The sequence below is a fragment of the Octopus bimaculoides genome, chromosome 8 (assembly GCF_046866305.1).
Source record: "Octopus bimaculoides isolate indiv1 chromosome 8, ASM4686630v1, whole genome shotgun sequence".
Classification (NCBI taxonomy): domain Eukaryota; kingdom Metazoa; phylum Mollusca; class Cephalopoda; order Octopoda; family Octopodidae; genus Octopus; species Octopus bimaculoides.
The window spans coordinates 67,872,941-67,889,401 of NC_142935.1; the positions used below are offsets into that span (position 1 = coordinate 67,872,941).

A 16,461-nucleotide genomic window follows, 5' to 3' on the forward strand; every position below is an offset into this window, starting at 1 on the left:
TTCTCTTATCACATTGATGTTGCCACATTGAACACTTGTAAGACAGGAAATAAAAGTTGATTCGAGTAAATACTTGTTACTTAGCTAGAGTTTTCTATTGCTTTTCCTTATTAAAATATTGCATAATGAAATTGGTTCATTCTTTCTGAATAACCCTGTATGTATGGTGGGGGAATGCACAAATGTGAACACATGTTTATATTCTGTCTCTATTTGAGAAAAGTAGCTGATGTTGAATAAATCCTTTACTTGAAAAACAGGCAAGCATGAGCAAAAAGAAGAGCATCTAGCTGTAAAAATATTACCTCAAATAACTATCAAACCCATGCCAGCATGGTTAAACAAACATTAAACAAATCACCAGATACATATAGAAAGACATGTGCATGTGTGTTTATGTATTTATTTCCATGCAGCTATACGTGGTGGGTAGGTGTTATGTACAGAAGTTGATAATAAATTTTGCACCTCTGTGTGTGAGAACATACAAGTTTGGAGACTGGCAATGCAAACATACACATGCCTATGCATCAACATTTTGTAGTCAGCAATCTAATTTTGTTATATATATATATACATGACATGTATGTGAATGAAAATTGCTACTGATTAGCTATGGACTGAAGTCACTGACCCTGCCAACTAAAAGTTCTCCCTTCCTTAAACAACCAATAATCCTTCTCTTTCTCATTCTCTCTACCTTCAGCTTCACCCCCACCACATCCAAATTACTGAAATTTGTAGAACCAGTTGTTTGATTGTTCTAAAATAAAAAAAATTTTCTTTATTTAGTGCTTTCATTCCATGGAGTATGGGTGCAAATTTGTAAATTTTCCCATCAGTTTGTTTATTCTTTTATTTGTTCCAGTCATTTGACTGCGGCCATGCGGGAGCACCACCTTTAGTCGAACAAATTGACCCCAGGACTTATTCTTTGTAAGCCTTGTACTTATTCTATAGGTCTCTTTTGCCAAACTGCTAAGTTAGAGGGACGTAAACACACCAACATTGGTTGTCAGGCGATGGTGGGGGAACAAACACAAACACACACACACACACATATATATGTATATATATATATATATATATATACATGACAGGCCTTTTTTCAGTTTCCATCTACCAAATCCACTCACAAGGCTATAGTAGAAGACACTTGCCCAAGGTGCCATGCAGTGGGACTGAACCCGGAACCATGTGGTTGGTAAGCAAGCTACTTACCACACAGCCACTCTGGTGCCTATAATTATGAAAGTCTTTAAAAAAAATTTTTTTTTACCATTGCTTTTATTAAACTTTGATAGACATATCTGTTTGTTGTCAGCATTGTTCAAGTTTGATAGTCAATATTCTAATCTGCACATTTAACTGATTTCATAGAAATGAGTATATAGCAACCTAACAATTTGTGGAAGGAACTGTCGTTAAAATTGCCAAGCAAGTAATTATTATGCAAATAACATGCAATATATATTTGGTTTGATGTCAAAAGCCAAATTGTTACATGGTTACTGTCAGATAAAAAATATGAACTTCACAAAACATGTATAAAATTTAGTGTTTTAACACAAATTTAAAGTTTTTTTTTTTTCCCCTTTGATAGTGTTCCGATTATGACAAGTTATGCTTCTATATTAGATTAATGATCACTGAATGAAGAAAGGAATGAATGCCATAATTAAACGGTAAAATGTAATGTTAAATAGTAAAACATATCAGCAAGTATTTTCTTTTTTAAACAAACAATACTGAATACATTTTTAAAAATAGAACATTTTGGCTTGGTGTTAGGTTATTTAACCTTTTTGCTACTATTTTTCTCTTGAAATACACCCTCTTCATATTAATTACTTTTGAAAATTAAGAATATAGTAAAATAAGAAATAATACATTTCTAAATCTCTCAGAGAGATTTATGCAGTAGTGATACGATGAAGTAGTTGTATGCTGTCAACTTAATGTGACAGTCCCCTGAAGGGAATACTACTACTGTTGGTTAGACCTAGGAAGCTGCACCGCTTCCTAGGTCTAACCAACAGTAGTATTATTCCCTTCAGGGGACTGTCACATTAAGTTGACAGCATGCAAACAGTAAAATAACTTTTTGTCATTATTAGGCTGATTAAGATGGTGAGCTGACAGAATTATTAGCATGCTGGGCAAAATGCTTAGCAGCATTTGGTCTGTCTTTATGTACTGAGTTCAAATTTCACCAAGGACAACTTTGCCTTTCATCCTTTCAGGATCAATGAAATAAGTACCAGTTGAGCACGGGGGGGGGGGGGGGGGGGGGTTCGATGTAATTGATTAGTCCCCCTCCTCTAAATTGTGCCCTATAGTAGAAAGGATTATTAGGCTGATGTTTGGAATATAAATTAACCTGAAAGTTTAATGGAAAATTTAAATTTAGACCATTGAACCCCTTTAGCATTTAAACCGACCATATCTGTCCCAAATATTCTGCCAGTTTTATGTTCAAACTGGCCAGATCTGGCCTGTCACATGTACCCCTCAATGCCATTCTCAAAATAAACAATTACATCATCAAAATTGCAAAGCTACAAGATATGTTATCTTTTACTGGTTTCAGTCATTAAACTGCAGCCATGCTGGGGCACTACCTTTTGGAATTTTTAGTTGAATGAATCAACCCCAGTTTTTTTTTTTAAACACCTGGTACTTATTCTATCAGTCACTTTTGCCAAACCACTAAGTTATAGGGATGTAAAGACACCAATGTCAATTGTTGAGTGGTGTTGGTGGCCGGGATACACACAGATGCAAAGGCATACACACACGATGGGCTTCTTTCAGTTTCCGTCTACCAAATCCACTCACAAGGCTTTGGTTGGCATGAGGCTTTAGAAGACATGTGCCCAAATTGCCAAGCAGCATGCAGTGGGACTGAATCCGAAACCAAGTAGTCAGAAAGCAAGCTTTTTACCACACAGCCATACCTGCACCAATAATAATGCAAGATTAATTCAAAACAATGTGAATAAATAAGCACCACATTTGACAGGGTAATCTGAATGTTAAAGTAAAAAGGATGTACCACAAAACCTGTGATGGTTTCCAGCAGGTTGATATCAAAAGGCCTGAGGCGTTTCACAAATAATATGTTGAATTTTGTTAAGTGCATTTATTTTAGTATCCCGCAAACTGTTTTTGTAGCCATGTGGTGGCCTGATGTTTTACATTCAGTCTGATCATAAATTTTAACTAAGCAACTGGAACTGATAATATATAAATCATTTATTGCTGGACACAAAGTTAAGTTAAAATGTCTGAGTTTGTTTCAGTTATTCATAAAGCCATCTACTTCAACAATGACATTTCAGATGTTTGAAGTATATTCTCATTGCTCAACACAAGCAAGAAGAAACCTTGCAACAAGAATAGGGTCTTAAAATCCTAGAAGTGTGAGAAGAGGTATGGAAAGTTCTAAACAGGACAAAAAACATTACCAGCAAATAGTATGGAGGTTTGTTAAATAGTATTAATTTCTTTTGATGAGGACATGAAAAGACTAATTGTAATTTCAAATTCAATAGACTGTTGTTAGGTCAGGATGTGTTTCTCCGATAGAAAGAACATTTGAGGTTGTTGATATATGAATCTACTTGCATTTGGTTCCAATGGAATGATGTTTGGCAAGAATTCAGTGGCAAGTCTCCATTCAGATCATAATTTAGCATTATTTGATCATCATTTGCAAATTATTTAGGACGATTCTTTCAAAGATATAAAACTAGTGAATCACTTTTCATCAAGACTGGTAGAGTTTTGGAATCAAGATGAGCTACGTGAATAGTTGTAAGTATAGCTTGGAAAATATAGAGGAAAGGTGTCCATCTATGAAAGTAATCAAATGAAAGCTACAAAATTGTTACAGTGTAATAACAGTCTACCAACACTATTGACATTGGTAAAATAACTTACCATTCGTCTAGTATTAGTGCTACAATTAAATGCACCCATCCCCAAAACTGTAAATTGGTTGGTGATAGGTAAACTACCCATCCAAAACAAAAACAAATGATTACATGAAAGTAATTAGTTATAGCATTAGTAATTTGTTGTCAAACAGTATTATATCTTTATCCTATATTTTAGAAAATAACGTTGGTAGCTTAACATATTCTGATATTTTAAAAATGATCTTTAAGAATACGCAAATATTCTACATTCCAAGAAGAGTAGAAAAGACTTCACCTTATCATAAACAAAATTCTTGAAAATGTACTTTATATCTGAGTATAATTTGTTTCAAGCCATTGCAAAATAGATTAAATCAAAGCTGAAAATAGTTACAATGGTGATAAAAGTTAATTGAAAACGTTACAAAATATAGATTTAAAAAAGACTTGTGCATTCCTCAACTAGACCAAGAAAAGAATGAACAGTAAACATCACAAATAAGAAATTAATGAATACTTCTGTAATGACACAGATCTTCTTCATTACCACGTGGTAACATAAACATGATTATCATAACAGGAAAGCTTCTTCAATAATTGACAATGCATCTGTCCAATAAACTTCAGGACTCTTTGTCTAGTTTTTAAAAGAACAAACAATACCATGTTTTTAGAATAAGTCCTGAGTGTTGCAGGATGTTATACTGACTTAATGAGAAGCTAGAAATTTCCCCATCAGCAAACACCATATTATGAAGAGAACCTTCTCTGATCAAACCATCAAAAACAAGTGTACTGTCCATCACAGAGAATAGTAAACAAAGTGTTAACTTCAAGTAACTTGATGTGGAACACTCCTTGAGCCTTGAATACCTAGTGTACTTAAGTGTCATTCCTCATTGCTGTTTAATCTTCAAGACTTGCACCCAGAAAATAAGAAGTATGAGTGAGTGCTTGCCATAGCATTACCAATCAGCTCACAAATATAAGGGGTGAAAGTCATCAGACACCACATTCAAATTGCCCCAACACTGCTACAAGACAGCTGAATACACTAGTACTAGTACAGTATATGAAAGGTCCACACATGCACTGTACAATCACCAGTTGGACACGTTCTTGTTTGCAGTGTCAATGTACCAAGGTCCATCAACATGTTTGAGCTCCTCTTGGAAAATTCAGCCCACCGGACACTCATTTCCATCATGTCCACATCGACATTGTTGGACCCTGGCCTGTTCATCATGGTTACACGTACATCTTAACTTGCATCAATCGTTTCTCTCGATGGCCTGAAGCCATACCTCTGATTGACATAACAACCGAATCCATCGCACAAGCGTTCATTTCTAATTGGGCGGTTTGGTGTCCCATCTAAAATAACTACTGATAGAGGACACCAATTCGAAGTTTCTTTATTCTGTGAAATATCATGACTCTTGGGTGCTCATTGAATTCATATGGTAAGTTATCACCCAGCTTCCAATGGAATGATAGAACGATTCCACAGACAGTTAAAAGCTGCACTACTCGCTACTCCTGACCCACAATGTTGGACCGAATTCCTACCAATTGCTCTTGGTTGCCGTTTCGCTGTTAAGACAGATTTAGATTTTTCCTCAGCCAAACTTCTTTACGGCACCACCTGGATGCTTCCTGGTCAAATGTTCACACCAGTTGATTCATCAGATTCTGATATGTCATTATATGTCAAGAGACTTCTTTCTTCTCCAATCTTCCGCCAATGTCGCTGCAGGACCAATCCATTTCTTCTACTGTCCCATCAGACATCCGAGTGGACACATTTTTATTCGGAACGATTCCGTTTAAGGACCCAATCGTGTACTGTTGCACTCACCAAAAAACTTCATAGTCAAAATTAACGGTCGAAAAGAAACAATATCCATTGACAGAATAAAAAAAAAAATTTCTCAGAAAATCTCATTTCAGAACCTGACATACCACGTACATTCACTCCTACACCAATACCACCACAACATATCTCTAAACTTTACATCACAAGAAGTGGTAGAACAGTACATTAGCCACAAAAATTATCCAAAACTCTGTATATTTAACTTTGTGTTAGAAAACTGTTTTATTTCTTTTACAAACAATGTTATTCACAAACATTTTTCCTGTGCATATTTCACAATGTATTTTCACTTTGCCATGTTTTTTGCATTTAGTTTGATGTGCATAGCTGTGTAGCTAAAGGTTTATTGCACGAAACTCTGCAATTATATTCAGTATCTATCACATGCTTGCAAAACAAGTAGTAAAATACAAAAAAAATCAATACAAGCATCATGTTTCTGCTACCTCGTTTTGCTTCGTACCTGCCCTAGATCACTGCAATGGTTTTGTTTATTGACTGCTCATCTGAGGAGGGAGTTACGTAGTGAATGCTGGCGGTCATGCATGAAAGCAAAATGGAAAAGGGATTTAATGAGAGTAATCTCCCTTAACCTTCTAGAAAGTTCTCAAACATTCTAGAAGCTTCCAGTTGACATGGAAGTCGGGGACTTCCGGTTCATCCCTTATATAAAGGAACAAATTTCTAAATTTGTGCCACTCAGTGTCTGTCTAGTCTAAGATCGGCATTGAATCAGGCCACTGCATATGCACCCACTTACGCGTACATTCGCCTCACTTACTTGGAGACATGATTGCAAAAAGAATATGTTAATGTAATGTTCCTTCAATTAACCTTGTATGTTAACACATACCTCCAGTGATAAATAGGTTATGATTTATTACAAACGACTCGTGAATTCCTATTTTCTTGTTATTACATACAAGATGGTGACCCCTCTTTCTTTCATGTTCATGATATCGTTTAATCAACATTTCACTATAGTATCAAGGACACCATTCTTAATATTAACCGCTAGTTCAACCATAATGTAGGATCAGTGCAGTTTTTATTTTTTTTGTTTTTGCACAGCCAGGAAAAAAAAAAAGTTAAATGACTTACTTAGGGTCCAGCACAATGACTGTGTTACTATTGGCCCTGTAACCATATATGGTCTATTACCTTAATCTAACAACAAGAAGCCACTCGGTTGAATGAATGAGGTAGTTAATTCAAACTGAATCTACTAAATATAATGATGTCATGTCTGGAAGTAAATTACAGTACTGAAGGAATGGTTTGAACACAATAAGCCTGGGCTCAGTGCTCCTGGTTTATGTCCTTGATTAGAAGGCCATCACATTTCATATGTGGCCCTAGGTCATATGCAGAATACAATACACAACAATTGAAATAGTAGCAGCATCCATTTGAAGATTCAATGAAAAATATTGGTAAATTTATATCTGGTACATTCAAAACAGCAGCCAGCATCAAGAGTGATTAGTTCACTAATTCATCTGAACTAACACAAAGTGGTATTACAGCAATTGTTGTTGACCTTCGTGCATCAGATAAGCCAAATTCATATCAATAACTTCCAGCTTCCACAAATCACTTGCTCTTGGTACTGTTCCAAGATCTTGCATCTTAATGGCCCTAATAGTTGGAGATTCATCTGTCTCCAGAAGTTCTCCAATCACCATTCCATACTGACCTAAAAGAAATAAAAAATAAAAAATATAAAATTAGAGCTAAAAACCAATGTTAATAAAGAGCCTGTTATTTAGCAGAGATTCCCAATGTGGTGCATCCGCCACACCAGTGAGCCTGGGAAAACTGCGGTAAGCAGGGGATCCAAATTCTTTTTTTAGGGGGAACATGGAATTGTGAAAATCTATTTTTCACAGGAAGCATACTACACCTATACTCAGCCTAACCAAACCAATCCTTCTGGTCATGCATACAGTATGAAGACCGTTTGCTACAGTATAGTGCAATTCTAATCCCTAGTGTGGATATATCTTTAAAGTATATAATTATGAAATGTTAAAAATAAAGATTTCTTTTTTTCGCAACCACTAATGCAGAATACCTTTTCCTGGAGAGACAGTGGAGGCTGCGGGAAAATAGGTTGGGAAAAACTGAGCTAACCAATTAAAAGAGTTGTAACAATATCAGGAAGAATGTGTCACATTTGTTTTGGTTCTCTTGCACCCAGAGTTCAGATCTTGCTGAACTTTACTTTATCAATCCTGGAATGATGAAAGACAAAATACCAGGCCAGTGTTGGTGTAGCCAAGGGTATGTATCTGTTTATGACTACATGAGTACCTACAACTGTATACTGCCAGGGATCAAAGAATCACAAATGGCCCTGCTTATACTACATGCTATAGAAGTAGCAACATTTCAGAGTCATAAATGTGTAACATCCCACTTGTCACTGTGAAAGACCTTCTGTGTGTGGCTTCAAGAAGTCTCATTCACAAGTAATCAATGATGACCACAGCTAATTATCCAACACTTCAATAAAAGACGCAGTCACATGAAAGAAGATGGGACAGAAGACTTCAAATACCTTCCAAGTGCCTGAAACTACAGAAGTGAAGTTATTTCATTGTCACAAATATGCAGACTGCTCCAAATAGCACAGAACTATTTGACCCTTAGTTGGAAGCCAGTGGGTGTCAGTTATGTGTCATGCACTCTTATCCACAAGAGAGTATTTTTGAGTATTCTTGCTTACTTGTTTTTAAGTGAGAGGTGGATGCACACCCATCAGACTCACTTTCGTTCTCACACAATATGTATCAGAATGCAAGAAACTGCCAAAGTGCTCGAAGGCATCTCCAGACCTTTTAATATCACCTAACTTGGTAGGAGTCCAGAACATAAGATATCTCCAAATGTTTGACTTGTGTCACAGCTTCAAGCCCAGCATGGTGATATATTGCCATCTGCACTAGCTGACCTCTTTTGACCTGCTGCCATTAACTTCGAAGCTCTGGAGATGAAGGTTACTTTTTTTCTTCCATGCCTCATTTGGAAGAAATGAAAATATGTCACTGAGCACACAAACACACACATATAACGTGCATATGTACACATTATTGGCTCGCCACTGACGCCTGAGTTCATCTGCCCTTTGACAGACCTTGACTTTCATTCTGCAAGGCATCTAAAATCACTCTTCTCACCATGAAACAGGTTATAGTATGTTGCAGTATTACCAGTTGCATACACAAGCAACTTGACATAACCTTATAAAATTTTACACATAAAAAAAAAAACAATCAAAGTAAATACTCACCAGTGGTAAGTTTATCACACTGACTTGGGAGAGTGCCACATCGAACAGTTGCACGGCCTGTACCATCATCAAGATAGATAGTGTTATCATCATTTGAGCACTGAAAAATGTCAAACAACAATTAGAAATAAAATTGCTTTATAGTTTAGTTAAGAAAGAGAAGAGTAACAAAGACATTGAGGGCCTTTGACACGAATAAGAAAATAAGAGTTCTGGTATGAGTACGTGCAAAAGAGTCCATTGTCAAAAGCATCCAAGTACCAATGGTCATTTTAAACCAGAATATAGATTAAGTAAATCACCCAAGAGGAGACACAGCCCACTCAGACTTCCATTCACTTGCATAACTTAAGGTCAATCACAGGTTATTCTGCACAGCAGAATTGAAATCAAAACAATGAGATTGCTAAACAGACACATCTTAATCACTTGCCCATGCCTGCACCCAACATCATGATGTGAAAACGGCAGAGTGTGTATGTTTTATTGTGATAGGTAATGAAATAAGACTGCTTTGCAATATTCATTTCAACTCTCTGCCATGGTCAACTACATTTTCTATCTTTTTGGTGGGGTCACTAGTTCAGGGAGGAAATGAATAGGTGAAATTGCTGAAGTGTCAACTTCACAATATCCATTCCAGCTTTGTGTTCCAAGCTCAAATTCCATCTAGGTGCTAATGGCTAGAACCAATTGATTACATCCTGTAACCTGAAACTATCTGTTACAGTTGTTGGCCTACCATCTCTGCTGGTCAAACTAGCAATGGCATGCTGAAGCTTTCATGCAGTGCAGATGGACATTCTATGAAATGTTTTATGGCAAAAACATTCTCACAACTTTTCCCTTGGAATGTTTTAATTCCATTTAATCTCCATTCTCCAATACATCTTATTTTCTGGCAGCAGACAATAGTGCTTATATTGCATCTATGGAAGATCTAGTTTGCTATAGTAATGATTACACTCAGATCATTCAGTGAGCCTTTAAATATTACTGCATGACCAAGGCTTCAGTTGTCTTCTAAATGTTCAACTTAATTATCCTGTTGTAATGCACATATTCCATCAGACTGGTTGGCTTCGTTCTTAACTGACTGAACTTGCTATCCACTCTTCAGCCAATTCATCAATATTAAATATCAGATGGTACTGCAATACATTTTTTTCCCTTTTTTAAACCCAATGAATGAAAGCTTTTCTGCATCATTTATTTACATGTTGAAATATACACACACACACACACACACACACAATGTATCTGGCATCAGTATCAACAATAAGCATTCAGCTGTTTGATCAGCTGAACTACACACTCATTAAATTAATACATAAGTGGTTGAGTATTCCACAGACACATGTAGCCATCAGATAATTCTGAAACCTAAACACATGACAGTTTGATAAAATGGACCTTTGAATTGCTAATATAATCTTGGCAAACTGAGACTCATGTCTCTCCTTTACTTGTTTCAGTCATTTGACTGCGGCCATGCTGGAGCACCACCTTAGTGAAAGAGCACAGCAGGGTTCGTCGCCACACCCTGCTGGAGCTCCATGGAGCTTTAGATGTTTTCGCTCAATAAACACTCACAATGTCCGGTCTGGGAATCAAAACCACGATCCCGCGACCGCGAGTCCACTGCCCTAACCACTGGGCCATTGCGCCTCCACAAAATTAATTGCATAATTATTCGGAATATGAGTGGGACTGAGCACGTAACTATGTGGTTGATAAGCAAGCTACTTACCACACAGCCACAATGCTTGGGTTCATTAAAGGCTGTAACAAAACATGCTTATACAAGATTCCACAGTGGATCAAAGAACACACCTACATACCTTAAATATTCACTCACACACACACAGAGCAATATTTCAAATATTATGCAATCGCAACACTAATTGTATTTAAAAAGCAGTAATATTTTATTTTCATCTTTATACTGCCTGTATTCAAAGATACTGATTCTCTGCTTTCTTGACCACAAATGCAATATCATTTATATCTTATATCCTGAAGAAAATTGTTCTGCTACTATCAGAGTTAACCAAGCTTAGATTAGGTAAGTCCTACCAATGTGTCATCTTAATTTTTTACTAGTTTCAGTCATCAGACTGTGGCCATGCCAGGGTACTACCTTGACGTGTTTTTAGTCAAATGAATTGGCCCCAGTACTTTTTTATTTTTTAAGCCTGGCACTTATTCTGTCAGTCACTGTCCTCCACTACCACTTAACAGGTGTTGGTATGTTTACACCTCTGTAACTTAGTGGGAATGTAAACACACCAACACCTCTCTCATCTATATATATATATATATATATATATATATATATATATATATATAGACCTACACATACATACACACACACATGGCGGCAGTTTCAGTTAAATCCATTCACAAGGATTTGGTCAGCACAAGGCTACAGTAGAAGATACTTGCCCAAGGTGTCACACAGTGGGAATGAAGCCAGAACCATGTGGTTGGGAAGCAAGCTTCTTACCAAATAACCATGCTCTTGCCTTTATTTGCAATTATCTAATTTAAATACGTACACATTTTAAATTAACATTCTATAATTTAAGACATAAGAATTAAGAAATTCTATTTAATGTGTCTTTTCCATTAAATATATTAGTATAGAGAAGAACTGCTTTCAATTGCCTGAAAAACTAGTTCTTGTTTTCCTTAGAATTAATCTCAGCTAAATACATTGATCAACCTTGAACACAGATACAAAACAACAATATCTACACAAACTTTGAATAAATGCATCGTGTCAGGCATTTGTGATTTAAATTTACGGTTAGAGACAGACGACAATAAAATAAGTGAAATAACAGGTTAGTGTAATATTTTCCCATTAAATTCAAAGTACTAACCACATAGGTCTTGCATTTGGATGAAAGACTGCTGAAATTAATATCAATAATGAAACTGGTCACAAAACAAAGGAATTTCAAGGTTGTTCTTCATGTGCAATATATTCAGCAACTATACTACCAGACCACCAGACTTATAATTATTTTAAGCTAATATGCAGTATGCAGACATTTTACACTTGGAAGGCATGGAAACAAGACTAAACTTTCCACTCGTGAAACACCTTAATTTTCAGGAGGTGAAAAAAAAAACAAAAAAAAAAAACAAAAAAAAAAAAAACCCTGTGGGTGTGTGGTAAAAAGCTTGCTTCCCAACCACATGATTCCGGGCTCAGTCCCACTGTGTGGCACCTTGGGAAAGTGTCTTCTGCTATAGCCCTGGGCTGACCAAACCCTTGTGAGCGGATTTGAGAGACAGAAACTGAAAGGTGAGCTGGCAGAAACGTTAGCGCGCTGGGCGAACTGCTTAGCGGTATTTCGTCTGCCGTTACGTTTTGAGTTCAAATTCCGCCGAGGTCGACTTTGCATTTCATCCTTTCGGGGTCGATAAATTAAGTACCAGTTACACACTGGAGTCGATGTAATCGACTTAATCCCTTTGTCTGTCCTTGTTTGTCCCCCTCTTTGTTTAGCTCCTTGTGGGCAATAAAGAAATAAGAAACTGAAAGATATATATCTATGTGCTTGTGTCTTTCTTTGTCCTCCATTACCACATGACAACCATTGTTGGTGTGTTACTAAAATCCTCCATGGTGGTGCCTCAGCATGGATGCAGTCAAATGACTGAAACAAGTGAAAGGTAAAAGAAACTCCAAGTTAAATAGAAAATACAAAATTTTAACCCATTAGCATTTAACTCTGTAGTTTTCAAATTATTCTGTCAAATGTAATGTTTTTATTGTTTTGAATTAACCATGTATTATTTTTGTAGTTTAGAGCAGGGGTTTTCAGACTTTTTAACTTGCGGACCCCTTTATATTTCAGGCTTTACCTTAGGGACCCCTTATAAACACTTATGAAATTTATACATAAATATTTGCTTAAAATAGCATTTTTACATTTATTTATTTAACAGTATTTAACAAATAGGTTTATTGTCAATTAAAAGATTTCGATTAAAAAAACATATATAAAATCAAATTGCCCATAAAAAGTATTTGCTGTCCACGGACCCCCTGTGGTCCGCGGACCACAGTTTGAAAACCCCTGGTTTAGAGATTTCAATGATGTAGTTGCTTAGTTGTGGAAGGATATTTATAGAGCTGAGGTGAGAAGCCAGATCTGGCCAGTTTCAACATGAAACAGGTCAAATATTTGGGCTAGATATTGTGCTGTTCATGTTCAAAGGACCAGGGAAGTGTTACCTTGCTTGGAAACTGGTGATGGTTGATGACAAGAAGGACATCCAGTCATAGAAAATCTACTTGTATGAGTTTTGTCTGAACCATTCAAGTATGGAAAAGGAGGCATTAAAATGATTAAGATTCACACACACACACACATACACACGCGTTCTTTTACTTGTTCAGTTATAGAATTGTGGCTCTGCTAAGGCACAAGATAAGTGAGATAGTAGTCATGGCTGATGCTGGTGTCATGTCAATGGTACCCGTGCTGGTGGCATGTAAAAAGCACCCACTACACTCTCGAAGTGGTTGGCATTAGGAAGAGCATCTAGCCAAAGAAACCTTGCCAAATCAGATCGGAACTTGGCACAGCTCCCCGACTTACCAGTTTTCAGTTAAACCATCCAACACATGCCAGCATGTAAAGCAGATATTAAATGAAGATGATGGTCAGTTAGGAAACAAACTTCTTACCACACAGCCATGCCTGCAAAGTTAACATAACCATTTAACCATGTCTGTTCCATACACTGTATACACACCATCAAACCTTCTCCTACAGATGCGCTTGGAGAGATACAAACTATAATAGTTATAGATTTCAAATTTTGGAACAAGGCCAGCAATTTCAGGGGAATGGGTCAGTTGATTACAATAATGATTTTTTTTTTGTTTTCACAAAGTGATGATGATTGTTATGAAGTGATGATTATTATGAAATATGGTGTTAATCATTGGGGAAAGTAGGAATCAAAGAATAGTATAACTAAAACAGAAAAGATTAAAAACTTGAATCCATTTCAACTCCTCTATTTTACATTCACTTTTTCATGCTTGCATGGGTCAGATGGAATTTGCTGAGGTCGATTTTCTACAGCCAAATGCCCTTCCTATTGCCAACACCTGTTTCCAAGCAAGGTAATATTTCCTCATAACCAGACAAGTTTTCATGGACAACACTTGCTTGATGATGGCACTTGTTTAAAACTATCATGTAAAGTCAAGGCAAGGAGACTTATGGGGATAATAATAATAATGGAACAACCCTCCCACGTGACGAGTGGTATGTGCTAGTCATTACAAATAATACTATGATATCAAGAACTCAGTGTAGTCAGTCATACATAGTCATGCCTTGTCTAACTAACTATACTGCTATGCCAAAGTAGACATAACAGTCTGATGTTAGATTACAACAGAAACAATAACACATACATGGGCTTGTTTCAGATTCTCCGTCAACCAATTTCACTCACTGGATGACACACAACCAAGGTGCCATGCAGTGAGACTGAACTTGAAACCATGTGGTTGAGAAGCAAACTTCTTAAGCACACAGTCACACATTTGCTAAATTATAAATAATGAATATATTGACATGGAAAAGTTAATTATGCAAACCTGTGTAGCAATCCCTTGGATCCAGACAACTGTGAACTGCTGTCTCTGTCCACAACATTCAATCAACCAAACTTTGCTACGTCCACTAGAAGATTCAGCAACTGTAGAGCAATTCTTCAGTTGAGAAATAAATAACTTCCAAGAAGGTAATGCTGAGATTTTTGCCATATCATATAAAACACACCAACTGTAAAATGAAAGACAAAAAAAATTATGAAGGTTGAAGTGAATGATAAAGGCAGAAAAACTTGCTATAAAACTTCAAGAATATCAGAATAATTTGTCTTAATGTAAGTGTATGTGTATATATATATATATAACCCATGCTAGCATGGAAAGCGGACGTTAAACGACGACGACATGTGCAAAGGTCGGCTGAAAAGTTCATAGGCTGACCAAGATACTCTTATGGAAAGTAACCAAATAAGATCTCTTTTTCAACAGACCCCCCTGCAGTCCATACACTTCTTCCATCATTGTTGCAGCACTTGGATCCTATTGATGAAGATTTCATTCTGTTGGTTGCAAAAAGTCATCAACAGTAGATATGACATCCTCATCACTATGATACTGGTTCTTGGCCAAGTGTTTTTTCATGTTGGGGAAAAGATGGTAATCAGATAGGGCCATATCAAGAGATTAGGGATGGTAATCAACCAGCCACGCACAACAATCACTGAAAGCAAGAACTTGTGCTGGAGCACTGTCCTGATAAAATAAGACCGTTTTTGTCCATTTTCCTTGGCATTTGGTCAAGATAGCCTTTTGTAACAAGCCATCACCTTCTCTGCAGATGAAACAATGTTGGGCTTCTATGGAGAAGGTGGGGTGGGGTGTTTCTACTGCATGGATTGTCTAACTCAAAAGTGATGAACCCAACACTCAACCTGGGTTAAGAAAATGTTCAATGCACACCACCCAAAGGATTATTATAATTAATTACAAATTTTTGAAATTAATAACAATCCTTTCTACTATAGGTACGAGACCTGAAATTTTCAGGGAGGGGCTAGTTGATGACATCAACTTCAGTGTTTCACTGGTGCTTAATTTATTGACCCTGAAAGGATGAAAGGTAAAGTTGACCAGGACAGAATTTGAACAGATGGACGAAATGCTGGTAAGAATTTTGCCTGACATGCTAATGATTCTGCCAGCTTGCCACCTTAATAATAATAATAATAATCTGATGAAAAAGTGACACACCCGAAAACATTTGAGAAAGACAATAGAGAACAAAGATTGAACTGGAAAGTGAAAGCAATGCATGGGCAATCCCATGGAGAAATGGAAAAGACAAACATGACCAATGCCTGGAGGTGGCTAAGGAAAAGTGATCTAAAAACTATAATTATATACTATAATTATAAAACTATAATTATAAACTATAAGTTCCAGATAGATAAGAGTAGTGCATTGCCTTTTTGTAGGATGTGCAGCATCAAAAATAAAAGTCTCAGATTGTGAGTGTAACAAATTGGTTCAAAAAGAATACAAAATAAGGGCTGATAATGTAGCTAAGTATGTGAAATAAGTGAAATAATTTTCACTAATTAAAGAACAAGGGCAGAAATTTTTGACAAGAGAGGGCCAATCGATACCTCCACCCCAGTACTTCACTGGTACTTTATCAACCTCGAAGGAATGAAAGCTAAGTTAAACTTTGTGGGATATGATTTTATAGAATGTAAAGAGATGGAATACTACAAGGCATTTTGAATAAAACATATTTGGCCATGGG

At 36.5% G+C, this 16,461-nt stretch overlaps 1 protein-coding gene across 1 annotated transcript in view; it reads right to left on the reverse strand.

The window, feature by feature from the left end:
• Positions 1 to 5,993: 5,993 nt before the first annotated feature.
• The window catches only part of LOC106877891 (recQ-mediated genome instability protein 2), a 34,809-nt gene continuing 24,341 nt past the window's right edge, over positions 5,994 to 16,461 (reverse strand). Inside the window, exons 2-4 of the mRNA XM_052970154.2 lie at positions 14,721 to 14,907; positions 9,089 to 9,188; positions 5,994 to 7,492 (exon numbers count right to left, since the gene is read on the reverse strand). Of these exons, the coding sequence (XP_052826114.2) occupies positions 7,317 to 7,492; positions 9,089 to 9,188; positions 14,721 to 14,888 (444 nt within the window). The 5' untranslated portion in view covers positions 14,889 to 14,907 and the 3' untranslated portion in view covers positions 5,994 to 7,316. The remainder of the gene's footprint in view (positions 7,493 to 9,088; positions 9,189 to 14,720; positions 14,908 to 16,461) is intronic.